The sequence below is a fragment of the Rhinatrema bivittatum genome, chromosome 3, assembly GCF_901001135.1.
Source record: "Rhinatrema bivittatum chromosome 3, aRhiBiv1.1, whole genome shotgun sequence".
In the NCBI taxonomy this organism is placed as follows: domain Eukaryota; kingdom Metazoa; phylum Chordata; class Amphibia; order Gymnophiona; family Rhinatrematidae; genus Rhinatrema; species Rhinatrema bivittatum.
In genome coordinates, this window is record NC_042617.1 from 571464676 (window position 1) to 571483607 (window position 18932).

General features: G+C 41.4%; 1 protein-coding gene across 1 annotated transcript in view; it reads left to right on the forward strand.

The window, feature by feature from the left end:
* ESR1 (estrogen receptor 1) overlaps nucleotides 1-18932 on the forward strand; it is an 829643-nt gene that overhangs the window by 602141 nt on the left and 208570 nt on the right. Inside the window, exon 6 of the mRNA XM_029596558.1 lies at nucleotides 764-902. Coding sequence (XP_029452418.1) covers nucleotides 764-902 — 139 coding nt within the window. The remainder of the gene's footprint in view (nucleotides 1-763; nucleotides 903-18932) is intronic.

Below are 18932 nucleotides of genomic sequence, written 5' to 3' on the forward strand. Positions count from 1 at the left end.
GGAGAGCATGAAGGAGGAGGATTATGCCTGCGAGTTCTGTTGAGTGCTGGGATGATCAGGTGTCAGATAGTTAGAATAGAGTTTGTGGAATAAAAATGTTTTTAGGTCTTTTTTAAATGTTTTTTGGATGTGCTGGGTCCTCAGTTCTATGGGTAGGGTGTTCCAAGTTTTGGGGGAAGCAATGGAAAATGCTCTCTCGCGTAGTTGAAAGATGAGCGTCTCTTAAGGTGGTCTCTTATGACACCACTTTCAAGTTTCAGTTAGAACAATGTAAATATTATTACAGCCTGCAAAATTGTTTTTCCTATCAGTAAACTTTTAAATGAGTTTCAGTGGAAAGTAATTATATAATTGTTGCAAAATGATGGATACACAGAAATTAGTCTTGAAAATGAGCAGAAGTGCTGCAGACTGGCACACTCCACTGCCCTGTGGTAGATTAGGCCCATAGTCTATTTTGAGGACAATTATCAAAGGGATCTAGATGGGTGACTAGAAAATAACCCGGCCAGATCTTCCAAGGATGAAAAAGGCATTCCATGAAATGGCTAAATTGCAAAGAGAAACTGGCTGGGTACTCGCAGACCATGCACTTAGGCAGGGCATCTGAAAATTGCCCCCATTAAGTATGTATTCTGGACATTGTTTTAGGAGTCTATTTTGTTGTAGATTATCTAACTCGACCAATGTATATTAATTCTGTGTGTGAATAATCTTTCATAGGATATTAAAATATGTCTATCATTATACTTTTGTTTTATAGGCTTTGTGGATTTAACACTCCATGATCAGGTGCATCTACTGGAATGTGCCTGGTTAGAGATACTGATGATTGGCTTAGTCTGGCGTTCCATAGAACATCCTGGGAAACTCTCTTTTGCTCCAAATCTTTTATTGGACAGGTAAGTGGATTTATTTTATGTAAAAGTTCCATAACTTTAAGAGACACATATTTGGGAGTGTCAGTATTTTATGATAAAACCTCAAAACCTGGCTGTTTGAACAAGCGTTTACCCAATAAGCATCTGTTTCTGAAACACCAATTACTTATTCTCTGATCCATTATCACTTGGCTATTTATTTTATCACTCAACTATTTATTTTATCCCGCTGCTAAACTTTACTTTACGACTTCTTACCTCCCATCTACTACTAAAATGACATTGAACATTGGAATATTATTATCATTAGTTTTATCATTCTCTGTTACTATGATTGTTCTTAATTGATATATAATACGTTCGCACTATTTCATATTGTCTGTAAAGCATGTTGCTAATGTTATTGTTTATTGTAAACCGAGGTGATGTTATTAACGTGCCGCGGTATATAAAAAAAAAAAAAAATCACTAAATAAATAAAATAAATAATGTGTTGGCTTGGAACACAGAAAATGTATGCATAGCATCTATGTCATTTAACAAATGAATTTTCTGATTCTATTCTTTGTTTACCAGATACCAAAAGTTTATTTTTTTTTATTAGGGATTACTTAAAGAGAAAGATGTATCCGAAAGGACACTATCAACCACTAGATGTAAACATTATTGGCAAAAGATTGATATGTAGATTGGCTCGCTATGCTGTTAGCTGGCTAGGGGGCTTTGGTTTTCACCTTCTTCAGACAGTTATGATCAGCTGAAGCTCACTGGAATACAATGAAATTTGAAAGGAAAAGTGTCTGGCATGCTAAATATATATAAAAAGGAAGAAGTCCCTTTTTCCAAGTTAATCAAAATCAAAACATCCAGTTATTGGACCTAGCAATAACATTTTGTGAAGGCTCCTTACTGACAGCATGGGGCATCCCTGTACTTGGGGAAAATGTCACATCCCCCACCAGGACTTTTCCAATAGATGGGGGTTTTTGTATAACTTTTGGTCAAAAGCAGCCACCCAAAAATAAATGCAAGCCAAACAAAACTCTATTTATATGATAACTTAAAATATATATCCCCTAACTGCAAGGGTTCCAGCAAAGCCTCTTCACCCCAAGTCCCACCCAACACAAGCCTCTTGTGAATGAGGGCTTCTGGCTTGGACTGAACTCCTGCCTTGCACCCTACCTCCTCCATAAGACTCATCTCTCCCTTTGTATGATTTGATTTGGATGACTTTGGAGTCATAGGTCTCCAGCTCCCAGGACCCTTTGCTTTTATAAAGTGAACTAGAGTTTTTCTAATGTGGCTTAACCCCTTAGCTCTCTGACTGTCCATGGTTGTTTAGCTCAATTTGACCCTCCATCCCATCAAAATGACATTGGGTATTTATCATTTTTTATTTTATTATATATTAAAAAATGTCTTACTTTGTTCCTCAAATACTATTCAAAGCAAGGAACAACAAAACATACAATGATCCATTTAAAGCCAGCATAAATCATTCTATAACAATATATCATAAATATAAAACAATGCTATAATAAAACATATAATTATAACCCCCAATGCAAAAAAATCCCACATACAACAACATGACCATTCCTATCCCTAACCATTCAGATCAGAATATTTACAATGATACAACTCAATATTCTGATAAATTTGATAAAAAGCCATTTCCAAGGGAATATAAATTCAGTCTATCACCACTCATTGCACCTATCACTTGAAATCATATGGCTTTCTAAAGAGCCAGGACTCCAAAAAGCAGCAAATTAAAGTGTAATTAGTCCTTATACAAAATTCCTTGGGCATGCTTTTCCATAACCAAGAGACTATGCAAGAGAAATTGTGCTTTCTAGTATGCACTAAGGGGCCGATTCTATACAGTTCACTGAGCCCAGTTGGACGTGGATTGTAGAGGCGCTAACTAATCCTCTTACGCCTCTACGACGCACGTCCAATGTAGAGTGAAACTAATAGTGTTCAACACATGCAAATAAATGTGAATGAGGCTATTAGCTATTCACTCCCAATGCAAAAAAAAAAATGTGCGTCTGGGACGAACATTTTAGCGATCAGAAATTAAAGCAGAAAAAACTGCTTTTCTGTACTGCCACCTACTTCATATCCTTGGGATATTAAGTGGAAGGAACAACTCTTTAAAAAAATAATTAAAAAGTTTTAAAAAAAGCGCTGGCAAGGGTTTGGAAAATGGACACTGGTTAATTCAGCATTCATTCTCTGCACCTGACTACCGGCATCAGAAGGAGTGTATAAAATCAATATTAAAGTGTCAGGCACTTACCGGTAATATTAATTTATTCACTCCTTTACGTATTGCCCATTGGTCCTTTTCACTGACATTTGTCAGTGAAAGGACAATCCCCTTTCAGGACAGCCTTCTGAAAGGTGATTGGTCTTTTCACTGACATGTGACAGTAAAGGGACCAATCAGCAATAAGTGAAGGAATAAACAAATTAATATTAAGTGCCCGACACTTTAATATTGATTTTATACACTCCTTCTGGTGCCGGTAGTCAGGTTGGGAGAATGGATGCTGAATTTATCAGAGTCCATTTTCCTAACCCCTGCATGTGCGCTGGTTAGGAAAACGGGACGCTAATAAATTCAGCGTCCATTTTCTTAACTGGTGGACAGCCACCGACAGCGGACATCTCTCCAGCTTGGGCTGTCAAGGAAGTGCTTGGGATCGCAATCGCCCCTAGCGCCTCCTCAACAGGGCGAGCCCTAATTTAAATATTGCATCGCGCCCGCAGGAGAAGTGGCTGAGTGCGCGTTATGAAAGCGGGCGCTGAATACACAGCGCCCGCTTTCAGCACAAGTTTTTTGCATTGGCCACGCATCATATACCTTATATATTATGAAAACATGTTACCGATAAATGTTTTGGCACTTTGTTAGTAAGAATTTAACCAAATATAAATTTACGTGCCTCTCTGTAAACCGTTGTGATGGTGCATTACTAAACGACGGTATATAAAAGATTTTAAATAAATAAATAAAATTGCTCCTCCTTCATGGAAAGCTGCTTCAGCCAATCCCCATCCTATGACCACAGGTAACGATTTGGCAAACATAGAAAGAGTTGCTCCTGCAGGTACACTGGTTCGAGAGCATTCACAACTTTACAGGCTAAGTATAAGGTTTTTAATTGAACTCAGAATTGTACAGAAAGCCAGTGCAAGATCTTCAACGCTGGTTTAACGCGATGAAAACCTATCAGTTGCATTTTGAAGTTGCTGTAACAGTATGACTGGCCCAAGGTACAGCACATTGCAGTAATCCACACAGTACATTACTATGGCCTGGATAAATATGGCTAGATGCTCTCTGCTAAAGTAGGATTATAACTATCTTACCATATGCAGGTATGGTACCACCTGTAAAACTTGTGTTCTAAATTCCAGGTTGCAATGCAAGTATATCCCAAGATTACAAACCACTTCTTAGCAACCAACACACATCAATTTAACAGCAAGGGAAAGGATTCTGGTAGGGGAGCTTAATGTCCTTCATACAAATGCTCCATCTTGTCTACATTAAGACATAGTCTATTTGAAGTGACCCAGTTCTAAATCACTGCAAGACATGAATTAATTTCATCCCTAATCTCCTTATTATCTAATTCCGCCATAACAGACAGTTGTATATTATCTGCAAAGAAATGAAAAATTCATTCCAAACCCCTTTACAATGTCTCCAAGTGGTTTGAGATACAGGTTAAATAATAAAAGAGACTGTATTGCTCCTTGAGGGACTCCATAACACATGACTGTTGGTGCTAACCAAGTATTTCCAAGCACTTCCTGTTGTGACCTCTTTGAAAGAAATGAATTGGACCACTCTTAACACTGCTGCCTGCATACCTTGCTTCCATCAAGGGATTTGACAAGACAGCATGATCTACTGTGTCAGATGCTTTGAAGAGATCAAGCAGAATTAGGCAAAATGCAAAACCCAATTTGTAGAAGATCAGCCAGAAGGACCACAGAGACAGTTCCATAGCCTTTTCTGATATCAGATTGTTTCACATTCAAAAATGATTATCTCCCGAAAACTCTTAAACTTGTGTCAACAAAGCACATTCTATCATCTTGGCTAAGAAGGAAATATTCAAGATTGGTCTGAAGTTCTCCAGGCATAATGAATCCAAAGAAGATTTCTTAAGAAGATATTTGGCCATAACCCGTTTTAAGGATAATAGTATCATCTTCATCAGTAGCTCTTTAAATAGGGACCACAATGTCAGTAAAGTCAGAAATACATTTTCAGTAATACAATATCAGGCCAAGGAAAGATCAAACATTTTTTTTTGTTGCTGATTGAGGGCAGTCCTGTTTGGCCTGGATCTTTGAGAATATAGGCTTCACATCGCCATTTCTGACTATACAACCCAGGTATTGTTTCCACTCTGGCTTTCCTCAGTGATGAGTATTGCTGCTACTTTTTATAGGTGACACTCCCATTCAGGAGAATGTATATCATTCAAATATACAGTTGTAAATGACGAGGATGCAACACTATGTCCATCAGCCTTTGAAATGATAAAGCAGCCCTAGGCAGAGGATCTGGATTTGATATAGGTTGCAAGGGGTCTCAGAGGCATTTTTTCTTTAGACATTTCTCTAGGGAAATTTGCCAATATCCTTTTGTAAGATCTAATATAGAGATGTATTTAGTTTTCCTCAGATTGTCAAGAAGTTCATCAAACTTGTGCATTAGTAGGCACTGAATTCTTGAATAATGTTGAGGAGAAGTCCATTACCTGCTATTAATTAAGTTGACTTAGAGAATAGCCACTGCTATTACTAGCAACAGTAACATGGAATAGACTTAGTTTTTGGGTACTTGCCAGGTTCTTATGGCCTGGATGGGCCACTGTTGGAAACAGGATGCTGGGCTTGATGGACCCTTTGTCTGACCCAGTATGGCATGTTCTTATGCCAGAAATCTTTCCCCTTGAACCTACATCTCCCTTCTTACTTTCTTTATTGCCATGGATAACACTGCCAACCTCTCAGTCCCCTCAGACTGTGCCTTGGAGTCAGCTTCGATGCCTCTCTCTTTCTTCTATAGAAATTCAGAACACTACTAAATCTTGTTTTTTATTTCTCGATCACAAAAATTCATCCCTTTCTTTCTAAATACCCAACCAAAACCCTTATCCACTCTGTCATCACCTCCTGCTTAGACTACTGCAATCTGTTCCTCATAGCTCTGCTAATAAGCCTTCTTTTTCCACTACAGATATTCACAATTCAACTCCATTACTTTTTTCTTCTTCCAAAGTTGCTATATCCACATAAACCCTCTTCTCAAGTCACTATATTGTCTATTTTTCTTTATCCACTTTCACTTGTAATTCAAGTTTCTGTTACTCATCTACAAGTTTTTATCAATTCTATTAATAGTTTTATATTATACTTATTATGTTTGTTATGTATATTGTGTTAGTTTATATGTTTTATTGTGATGAGATTGTACTGATTATGATGTTTTATCCAGTTAAAACAAGATTTATTATATAATGCTGACTACAAGTACCTTAAATAAATCAATGGACTCTCTAGCTCCATATTACCATTCATCTTTTCCTACACCCCTCCTTGTGATCTCTGTTCATTAGGAAAGACACTCTTATTTATGAACTTTCCCTCCATTGTCAGCTCCCAACTCCATATTTTCTATCTTGCTGTGCCGTACACTTGGAATAGGCTTCCTGAGTTGGTGCATGCTCTCTCTCTGGTCTTTTTAAAATTCATCCTAAAAATCCCCCTTTTTGAGGCTGCTTTTAAATCTTAATCCTTAGTTCTCCTAATTATAATCTTGTTGGTTTTAACCATTTTCTTAATAAATTAGATTCCTAAAGTCTCTTGTCCTGTATGTTTGCCTTGACTAGATTATAAGCTGTATGGAGCAGGACCTGTCCCTTGTATTTATGCAGAAATTATACAGTAGTAACAATAGTAATGCTGAAGTGGCTGGTACCATCTAACTTAGTATCAGGATAATCGGGCTTGCTCAAGCAATCTTTGACTCTTCATTAAACCCTCAACATCTGCATTTCTCATAACTGCCATTGGACATCTTTTTCTTAACCTTTGACAGATAGTAAACTCATTGGCTTATTACCCTCCCAGGTTCTATGTTTATAGATTGTGAGATGAACCAGGTCCTCCCTGAGATGGGTGAGGAGATGTCAGCAAACTGACTAGAACTTGCACCTGGCATTCCTGCTCTGATGAGAGGTGGGCCATATTTCGACTTTCTCTTTCTTCTTTATTTTGGTAAGTTGGGGGTCCCATCTCCCCTTCCTCTTTTTTGGTTATAGAGAATATCAGCGATTTAGCATATTTATATGGAATACTCGTGGCTGCTCCTGTGCCCAGTCTGTCATATTTTATAGTTAATGGGCCCTAGTTAGCACTGGACTTCATAAGGGACTCCTGCATTTAACAAGCAAGTTATTGAAACTGGTGTGAAGTAGTACCAGGGAGCATATTCATATCATCTAGCCACTCTGCTGTAGTCTTACTCTTATTTCTCTTGGTCCTTTCTCAGGTATCTTGTGCCAACTGTGTTGGTTTCAATTTCCTCCAAGGCTGGACCCCACATAATTGATAAAATGTTCTGTCTTGGGCTACGGGTCAGCCTCCTTGGTTGTCAGCCACTCAGTGTAAGAACCCTGTTGAGCAATGGGGTACCTCCCATACTGCAAAAATGTACTAGATTTACTAATTTGTCCCGCTGTTGCCAGGGCTGGCGGGAGGTATTACGCAGACTCTGCAGCCACCTAGGTGGCTGGAAGTGGGCGGGATGCCGGGGTGCAACACGAGGCCAGTATTTTTGAAGGTGATGGAGATCATGGAGGTGAATGAGAGAGTGCTCTGGAGATGTGGGTAGCGTGAATGACATGTGCTGGAGACGCGGGTACCATGAATGACATTGTGTGCTAGAGAGAGAGAGAAATATCATGTGATAGGCTGATGACATCATTACCTAGGGCGGCTGGACACCCTCGCACCAGCACTGAGACTTGCACATCTAAGGTGGTGAATTTCTGGAACATGGTTTTGATGGTCTGATTAAGCAACTCTATTAGGTCATCCATTTGGGCTTGAAAGGCTGAGTTTGGATGGATTTGTTGCTGAATGTTATACAAACTTGATGAATAGATTGTATATAAAATTACTTCTCCGATTAGTAACTTTCCCTTGGGACCCCATAGGGCTAAAAAGTTTGATAAACTCCCTAGTTGGCTAACAGACCGTGGAGAGGGGCTGCCTACAGATACTAAGTCACATAGTCCACATTTATAAGGGCTTATTGCTCTAAATCTAGGTGTTATCCCTATACCTAGTGATCATAATCCCTCTCGAAATGTGATGCCCTTCTGCTTGACTTCCAATACTTAAAATACACCACCACCCAAACTGCAGCCCCCTCTCCTGAGTCGATTGTTTTACTATAGATGGTTGGATAACCTTTCCCCTTCCCCCCCCCCCCCCCATCTTGTACTTTGAATATCCTAAACCTCCAATTTCTGCCAATTTTGGCTGCCAAGATAAGGGGCTCAGCCTTCATTAAAAATTGGCCTCATGGTATGTATGAGTCACATCAAGTTAGAACTGATTTTTTTGGTCACTTTGAATTGTGTATCCACTAAAGCTTAAAAGTTAAAATGTACCTCAGACCAGGTGTTAACTTCTGTCTTGCATGCTGAAAGTCAAAAACTCCCATACCAGCTGGTCTGAAGTGAAAGAGTCAGTTAGCATGGGGGGATGTCATTCATCCTCCTTAGTACAAGTAGAGGGGGAACTCGGTGGCCCTAGAACACCTAATCGATTGCCAAGACCCTACTATCTTCAAGGCCTCCCCCGTAAGGCAGTATTAGGTTTAGCTGGCCGCAGGCAGGCCCTGTGACTGGCCGCACTTACCTCAACACTACTAAGAGTTCTTCGTGGCTGGAATGCCGTAGGCAGCTGCCAAAAAGCAGCGCAGAACGCCTTCGTGCCCAATCCTTCCCGACTCTCCCTATGTAAGCGCAACAAACACCCTGTGTCTTAAAAGGTCTATGGAAGGAAAAGTCACGGAGTGCCTCCTGATGACATCACTGGCTTCCAGCTACTTAAGGATCCGTTGGACGACTCAGCAACAGGTCCTCTTGCCTTGTGCAGTGCATGTTGCTCCAGCCTTGCCTCGTCCAGCCTGTCCAACCTTGCCTCATTGAGCCTTGCCTCGTATAGTCTTGCCTGTCCAGCATTGCCTCATCCTTGCTATGTACACTTCAGCACTTCTGACTGTTCACCTGGATCTGATCATTGCTATGGACGCTGTCTACTCCCCTTGACTGCTGCCTGGACCTGACCTTGCCACAAACCCTGACTACACCTTACCTGCTGCCTGCCCTGACTTTGGCCCATCTCTAGACTCTCCCTTGGTCTGCCCTTGGGATCCACCTAAGTCTTGCTGGACCCTGGAACCCAAGAGCTCAATCTCTGGGGAACAGGGCTGGTTTAGGCAAAGCTCCAGCTTTTCCCAGACCCCCAGGACATGTTCGCCAGCTGTCAGTGAGGGCCTAGTAGGTTTGCCTACTAGACTGCATTGACTTCAACACAGAAAAAGGGCTCTCGATCATTACAGGCAGACCCTTGCGAATGAAGACATCCCCACCTCTGTGATCAAAGCAGGACCCCTGACCCCACTACATCAAAATGGTGAAGCAGCACTGAGTTGTGAGCTGCAGTGCTGCTGACACGTTCCTCCTGCCGGTGAAGATTGGGATGCTTCAGAATCATGAGGCATTGTTCTGAAGGGATGGGAGTGGGATCCGAGAGTTGAGAAGTTTCTGCCTTGATAATGGGGTGGAGGGTGCCTGACTTCAATGGGGTACATTCAGCCTGTGGAGCTTGTGCCTTGAGGTAAGTTCTGGCCTTCTTAGGCAGCCTTAATGGGGGAGATGTTGATGTGGGGTTTGTGGTAACAGGTCAAAGGTATTACTCAGGCTGCCAAACACATTAGTACTTCTGAGAGGAAGGGTAGAATAATATCCCCTATGCCAACTGGCTCTTTCACTGTGGGCCACTTGGACCTGGGAATTTTGCAATCCATTGCATGCTTATCTTTTTATGTTAGCGCACTTGTGGTTTCTTTGAAGATCACTTTTTGTGGATGCTAGCTAAAATTGACTGCATAGGCTGTTAAATTGTGTTTTAGCATGAATGAGCAAAAATGTGTAGCTCATGCATGCAAAAACACACGTTTTAGTGCATGGGCCCCATAATTGTATAATTTTATGCAACCAATGCACAATCTAAGGCCTCTTTCTGGGTTTCTGCATAATGCTGTACAGTATCCATTAGAACTCTTAGAGAGTAATTTTCAAAAGGACTTCTGTGGGTAAAAAAACCTTGTTTTACATGCAGAAATGGCCTTTTTCAAAATTGCCTTCCCCCAATATGCTGGTAAATGTATGCCATGATCTCATATAAGTTTGCCCAGACTGAGTGGAGGCTTTTTGGGGGGCAACATTGGGGAAAAATTTGCAACTACATGCATGCTTTTGGATTATGAAAAGTGTGATCCTAAATTTTCAAAAAGAAATTTGTGCAGAGGTTTTACCTGATGTTACTTTGTATGGATAGACAAGTCTGTTTTAAAAATTGGTGTAACTTATGTTACAAAATTACCTTCTTAGAGCTTATACACAGGTTAAGATGTTGTCCATAGGCCTATAATAAGAAGGTACCAAAAAATCAGTTCTAAAAGTATTGGTATTCACGTTTGCATGCCTGTTTAGGGTCAGTAAAACAGGTGGATTCATTAACAGTGTTGCTTTGCGTCTTTGAGCCTTTCTGGTATATTGCATCTCAGCAACACTCTGTTTCCTCAGAAGCTTTAGGTGCTGGCATGCTTGGGATGGTTGTACACCACCTGGCATTCACTTTATTCTGTTTTGTGCACACAAACAGGTATTTTTTGTTTCAGTTCATGGCCATGTTTTCTGCCTTGGTTGTGCCAGTTTCAGTTACACATCATGCTTTTTTAGACTCGCATACCAAATCAAGCCTTCATGCAAAGTCATACATTTGGGTTTCCATTAAAAATTTGTTGGACAGTACAGTGGAATAATTCTGTTGTTAAGAGATGTCCCATGAAAATCTTAAAAAGTGATATCTAAATAGGGTAGAGTTTGGCATTGCCTATCTAGTGGTATCTGCTAAAATCATGATTATGCCTCTAAATAGTATTTAGGATATTTCATAAATGTGTTCCCCTTTTGTTAGAAGATACATGAACTCTCTCTCATAAGCGTGAGTGTGTGTATATATATATATATATATATATATATAGTGTCTATATATTTTTCATTTTTTTAAAGATCAGTGCATAAATAAAGCATATCAGCAAATTTGTATTTAGTCCTGAAGTATTCTCCTTTTCTTCTGGACTTCCAGCTCAGTCCCAACTGGGCTCTGTTGGACTACAGTGTCATGAAACTTCATTTGCAGCAACCCAGGAATATAAGAACTGCCATGCTGGGTCAGACCAGGGGTCCATCGAATCCAGCATCCTTTCTCCAACCGTGGCCAGTCCAGGTCACAAGTACCTGGCAGATCCCACAAAGTACACCTGATTCCTGTTACTCGTTCCAGGGATAGCAATAACTTTCTTTAGTCTACCTGGCTAATAATAATGTGCTATGGACGCATCCAGGAAGCTTGTCCAAGCCTCTTTTAAACCCTGCTATGATATTTGCCTTGATCATATCCTCTAGCAACAGATTCCACAGCTTGATAGTGAGCTGAGTGAAAAAGTACTTCCTATGATTTGTTTTGAATCTGCTAATTGTTGATTTCATGGAGAGTTCTCTTGATTTAGACTTAGTATTATTTGAAAGGGTAAATAAATGTTCTTTAATTATCTGTACCACCCCACTTATAATTTTATAAACTTATGTCATGTCCCCTTTCAGCCATCTCATTATCAAGCTGAAGAGCCCTACCCTGCTTAGCCTCTCAGGAGAGATGTTTCATCCCCTTTATCATTTTTGTCGCTCTCCTCTGTACCTTTTCTATTTCCACTATGTCATTATCGTGATGGGTTGACCAGAACTGCACTCAGTACTACTCAAGGTGCAGTTGAACCGTGGCTCGACACAGAAGCAACATGATATTTTTTGTTTTATTCTCCATTCCTTTTCTGATCATTCCTAATATTTTATATGCATTTTTGACCACCGCTGCACACCAAGCCAAGGGTTTCAATGTGCTGTCCTTTCCCTGGGTAGTGACTCTTAATATTAAAGCCAGCATCATGTACATATAATTGGGATTATGTTTCCCCTATGTCCATCCCTTTGCAGTTAATCCACATTAAATTTCAGCTGCCATTCAGCTGCCCATTCTCCAAGTCTCACAGGTCCTTCTGCAGTCCCTTGCATCCACTTCTGTTTTAACACATCTGAATAATTTTATGTCATCTACAAATTTGATCCCTTGTCATTCCCTTTCCCAGATCATTTATGAATATGTTAAACAGCACAGGTCCCAGTACCGATCCCTGTAGTGCTCCACTAGTACTGAGCCCAATGATTGCAGCAACAGTCTGAGGGCCATGCACCAGCGCTGCAAACATGGGCCCTAGAAGTGGCCACTAGATGGCAGCATTGTGTGAAGGCTGGGTTCCCCCCCGCCCCTCTTTGGGCTATGAATGCTGATGCCACAGGACATCCAGCCCCAGCCAACCCACGGAATAGAAAACTTAACCTGGTGAACAAACATCATCACGTTTTTACCTGACAGTCGAGACGGTACCCATTCAGTGGTTCTTCTAACTTTCCATTGATTTCTAAATTAAATTGCATCCTTCGGTGTTATTTGACACATTCTTGGTAACATACATTACAGGATTGTATTTTGTTTACCAATTTCCCCATCCCAGAGAAATTATAATACCCTGCCTTTATTTTTGTCATCTCCAAATCTCCAGTATTTTTTGGAACCTCCATTACTTGTACCTCTTTTAGCATTCCCAGCTCATGACCTGTTTTCAGTGTGAAAATAGATGCTTCCTTTTCTGGCACCACAATATATTCACAATCACAGAAGTTCAGGAAATAAATCTTGGAGTCCACCAGTTTTGCATTTTAAAAATAGACACGGGCCGTGTTTCGAGAAATTGCATCTGGAAAAACCAGATTTTAGTCTCAAAATATTCATATATGAATTGAGCTTGGTCCCTCCTGATGCAGTTCCTTGAAACATGGCCCATGTTTATTTTTCAACAGCAAAACTGGTGGACTCCAAAATATATTTCCTGACCTTCTGTGATTGCTCAGACCTGCTCTAGCCTCCATCTTGAAGACTGCATGATACAGCAAGACCTCACAGGGTACTCCCCACCTCAGCTTGGAGTCTCTTCTCTGCATGTGTCTACTTGTCTTTCTATTCCTTGCCTGGTTCCCCTGTTCTGGGATTCCTTGTTCTTATATACTTTGCCTGGTTCTTTGTTCTGGTTAGACCTCCCAGTGGTCTTCCTTGCCAGTGTGTTCCTAGCTTTGTATGTCCTGTGTTAGGCCTCCTAGTGGCCTTAGCTTTGCACCTGTCCTGTGTTAGGCCTTCCAGTGGCCCCATTGTCTGTGTGTTTCCCTTGTGTTTTTCTGTGCTTTGGTTCCTTGTTTGGTCTCTGGACCTACTCTGCCTTGTGCTTATTTGTAAGTCCCTGTCTTGTTAGTGCTCACATCTGTTTGTGTTCAGTGTGGCCAGGACACCTTCCTGTTCCCTTGCATCTCGCTGCCTGTTGGTTCCAGTGTATGCCCTGTCTCTATCTCTGCACACCATCCTCCATAAGACCTGCCAGCCACCAGCACCAGAGGACCCAATCCAAAGGGAAGTGGCTAGTCAGACTGAAGATCTACACTTGTCTTGCCTGTTCCTGACCCCCTACAGAAGACCTCATGCCTGATCTGCCTGCTCCTGACCCCTGCAGACTCCTTCCTAGAGGGTACATTCAAATTGGCCAGCATGGCCATTACATCATGCTTTCAGGTTAATATTTATTTGCAAGATTCTAGATGTTCTCCTCAATTGCTGTAAATCCTCTACATATAATATGTTATCTTATGCTCTTGTATGAAGCTTGAAGATAACAGGAGCAGGACCCCAAACAAAGATTTCCAATGGTTTCCCCTGCCACCTCCCACAGCATTTAACCTCCACAGGTGACTGCACGGCTCTCATTGCTATCCTCTTTGTGGGGCAAGCTGGTTCATTATTGGCCATCCTGGGGAGCACACAGACATACCCAGGGGAGGAGGGGGAAATTTACTGAAAGAGGAAGGGTAGTGCATGACTAGCTCCTTTTGCCTCCATCTTCCTATGTCCCACAGCTTGGCACCCCAGGTGGGCAGCTATATTGACTGCCCCTAGCAATGGTCATAGACACGAGTCTCCTAGACAGGTATTACTGTGTATTCCTTTTTTTCATCATGCATCTTTCTGAAGTTATGAAGTCTGAGCCTCATTCACTTCAAAAAATGTATGTAGAAGTTATTTCCCTTATTTAGCAAATAAAAATATCAAACACTAGCTTAGAAAATTACTGGTGTGAGGTTCTGTGTATCTTGCAAAGGTTGTGCAAACATCCTGTATGCATCTTTTTAGACGGGCCCCTAATTATACAATAATTTAATATCCTCATTTCAATATGCATGACTTTCATTACTCATTTCCTGATATGCAAAATCATTCTTCTGATGTCAACAATATCTGCAATTGAGTGTACATATCTACATAAAGAGGATCTGTTAATGGCAATTGTATCTTATGGCACTCTTAGGAGCCACTAGTAAAGTGTGCCATACAATCGCGCTGTTAAACTAACTATGGTAGATATCTGTAAATCTGCTCCTAAAATAAGAGTTGCTTATTAAAATACCACACATATCTTCATACATTACAAATATTTTTGATAGACCAGGTGGGAACAGAATCAGATCACACATTCTATCCTTCCTTTAGTGAAATATTTTATCCTATCATCTCTATCAGCAGTATGAAAGGATTCAGGTGCCATTATTCTATAGCATCACCCAAATAATCACATATGGGGCTGTCATACCATGGTTTTTACATGATTTTCCTGGTCTCGATGATGATAGCAGCTGTACCCATCCAATTCATCATTTCTGGGCTAAGGCTGCCGCCTTTTTTCCTGCTGGGCTACTAGGATCAATGCTTGGACCTAGAGGAGATACCTTCACTGGTCAATCCTCATATTTTGTAAGTACCTTGCTGTTTATTTTGATATTTCATATTAGATTATAGCAATTGCTGTGACTGAGGCCTACGCAAAACTGTTTTGCATGAGCTTGCAAAAGCAAATATGTAATATGCATGCCAAAAAGCCACTTAACCAATAATGTGACAAGAATTAGCATGGACACAGTAAAATATGTTAGCAATAGCTTAATCATGAAATTCTCATGTACGGACACCCTAAACTGCATTGGCTATAGTGTGTGAGCACATTAAACTGAGCATGATCAGTTCTCCTGCTAGCTTTCAAGGGGGTATACAGCTAAGCCCTGGTACATGGGGGTTGCTTGTCAGTGCAGATTGAAGGACTAGAAGATCTACTACACTCCAACTGAGGACGTCAAAGCAGAGTAAAAGAGTTCAAAGAGAATAGAAAAGTGTCATGAATATGTGTTTAAAATATCAGTCAAAGAGCAGCTTGAGAGGACATGGTTGGGGACAAAAGGAAGCATATAATGGGGATACCCAGGGATAGAATCTCACCATCCCACCTCAGAAGGGCACCAGCATCTGACTGTGACAGTTTCCCCCCTCTTCAACCACCCTGTAGTGTAGACACTGCCATGGCTACACCACACAGTCTGCTACTGCCTCAAAGCTCACAGAAATGAGTTCTGCAGTCAATCCAAACAATTGATCAGCTGAAAAAAGCTTTTGAGGCTCATATTACAGATCTGCCTGAGGTGTCTAAAGCCTCTAAATTCCTGCTGTTGCCTTTGGCCATAAGAGCAACGTCAGTGACAGGAACGACCTTTGTTTTCTAGAACCTATTGTTTGGAAATAAACTTATTTTGCATGATTAAAGACAGATTTATTTTTGAAGGGCTCAAGCATGCCTCCTCTCTCACCTCCTCTCTGTTTCTCTCTCCCTCTTTTTGCTGGAACCTGTGCAAACTCTTTTCACATTGGAAAGGATGTTGGGGAGGATCCACTGGCTAATTAATCACTTGCTCCTCAGAGGAGGTCATAGAAGAAGGGCCCAGCTTTTAGGACTAGCCACGGGGAGGGGCTGGGATCCCCCAATAAAAGCTGTTCATGAATAAACATATATGTGCCACCAGAGTTCACTGATCACACTGCATTGATCCTGAGAATCATGCCACTACCTTGGAACTTATTTGTTTCCATACCAGTATGAAACCCCTGTGGCTTGTACATTGTGAGGTGTGGAGCAATGACTGAAGAGACTCCGTAAGGTGTAACTGCTTTGTTTGAGAAGATATTTGTGGTGTGAATATGTGCAGGTGTGTAAGAACGTCTTCGAAGATGTTACGGTTTTGGGCTGTAGCCTGGTGTGGTGAACACCACCTGCAGGAATGACACAGGACAGAAGGATGGGAGCAATAGCAGATGATCTGGTGAGGCTGGGTAGAGTCTCTGGAGCTGGGTGCAGGATGATACAATTCCTGGAGCTGGGTGCTGGCTGAGAAGGGTCTCTGGTGCTGGATGCTGGCTGAGAAGGCCTTCTGGAGCTGGGTCTCGGCTGAAAAGGGTCTCTGGTGCAGGGTGCCAGCTGAGGAAGGGTCTCTGGTGCAGGGTGCCAGCTGAGGAAGGGTCTCTGGTGCAGGGTGCTGGCTGAGAAGGGTCTCTGGAGCTGAGAGCGTGGGGGTAAGGGTGAACACTGGAGCAGCATGTGGGTACGCGTGGATGTGAATGCAGGTAAGCATAGTCTGTTATACCGGAACTGAGTGCAGGTATGGGTGGAATCAGGATAGCATTCAGGTAAGCATGAGCTGGAGGAGGGGAACCAGGGCAAGGAAGGCGGACGATGACAGGCAAGGACTACACTGAACATGAAACCACAAATTCCTGAAGGCAGCGAGGCATGGAAGACCAAGGAAGCAGGAGAGTAATGGGGCAGCTACAGAAAGGGATTCAGGGACAGAGAGGACAAGAAGGCAGGCAAGGCTGAATGCCTACAGAGCAAGATCAGCAGAGGCCTCAGAGCGAAGCGGGATGCCCGAAGGCACGCAAAGCAAGGAATAGAAGGCTAACTCGATGCTGAAGAACCGAGGCATGGGCTAGGCAGGGTTAAATAGGGAGTTCTGGACATGGAGCCGATAGGCAAGGAAGAGCGGGTCAGCCAGGGAGAGCGTGCTCATGGGGGACCTCTGGTGGTGAGGAGGCTGCATAGCAGCCATAGTCATAACAAAAAGTGTTTTTAGCTGAATTTTGCAGTGACAAAGAGAAGTGTGGTTAAATGTATTCATCTCCACGGGACTATGGGCCTGTCCTTGGCCTTCATTCTTTAGGCCTTCTGTTTCTTGTTAGCTGAGCCTTCTGAGGAGAGCATGCTCAGTTTACCGTGACCACACTATTCAGCTTCCACTTGGTAAGTAATAGGCTCACATTAAAAAGGTTAGCATCAGTCTGACGTAGAATTAGCAGGTGCTTGGTAAATAGCATGGATGATAAGCATACCATGTTGTTCACCAAGCAATCACTAAATTCTCACTTGAATATGGTATTCATTTGCATGCATGAAAACACATATTTTAGCATGCTCACACAAACATCTTTCCACACTTCTTTAATATACATGCTAAAATGTAATTGTATAGCCCTCTTCCTTCCTCTGTGTCTCTGAGTATAAATATGTATTTATTTATGTATGTATTTGTTTGTTTAGAAGATGTGTTCTATCTGTGCTTGAGCCTATTGATAGGGTAGCATTACAGGGTTAACTACCATAATGCATATTTAGGTTATATGATTCCATTAACTGCCTGACTTTTTTCTACCTATTTTTGTTTTTTAAACGGATGCTTCTCATGCTCTGAAGGAGCAGCTGGGCATCCCACCTCTAGGCTACAGATCCCGGGAGCATTGAAATGAAAGAATCCCCCAATAGTTGCGGGAAGGTATGTTTCAGCAGAGGCATTTCAGCCGAGTGGTAGATATACTTGTTTTTGCTGCGTTGCATGTTTGCGTGGTTGCATGTGTGTCTACCTGTCTACGGGTATAACTTTACATGCTGTCTGCACATAACACATGCGTGTGTTACACTATAGATGCTTTTCTGTTTTGTACATGGGTCCTGAAAAGTTGTTGTATGGTAATTCTGATTGTCCTGTGATGTGTCATTTGTTTGCATGTCATGTATTACTCTGGAGGAAGATGGGTTGTCATTCAGCCCTTCAGTCTTGTACTTACCCTCTTAGGGGTGAATTTTCAAACCATTTATGCATGTAAAATTAGCACATAAACGTACAAGTAGTTTGGACTCATGTACATGCTATTTTAAAAACATCAAAATTACACACATGTTTTCAGTCTTGTGCACACATTTACGCATGAATAAAGAGGCAGTCTAAGGTCATTCCATAGTGGGGCCAAGAGCTACACGCATAAGTTGCTATTTTATAGGAGATGTACATGCATACATTTGTCAAATTATTCACATAATTTTACACCTTTAATTATCTTGCATAATTGATCTAAGACTCATCTATTGTTTACCGTTGGTTGGTTGGGAGGTCTGGGTGAACTGGCGGGAATTCAGCGTGAAGAACTAGGAGGTCTCGATGATCTGGAGAAGGACTGAGTGAACTGGTGGAGGTTTCAATTACATGCACATGTTTTAAAATATACTGACTTTCACTCATAAATAGGGTTGTGCGTGAGCAAGTCGCAATTTGTTTCGTGTATAAATTATACATGTGCATATTTTTAAAATAGGTTGGAATTCAATGCATTGTAGGTATTGGT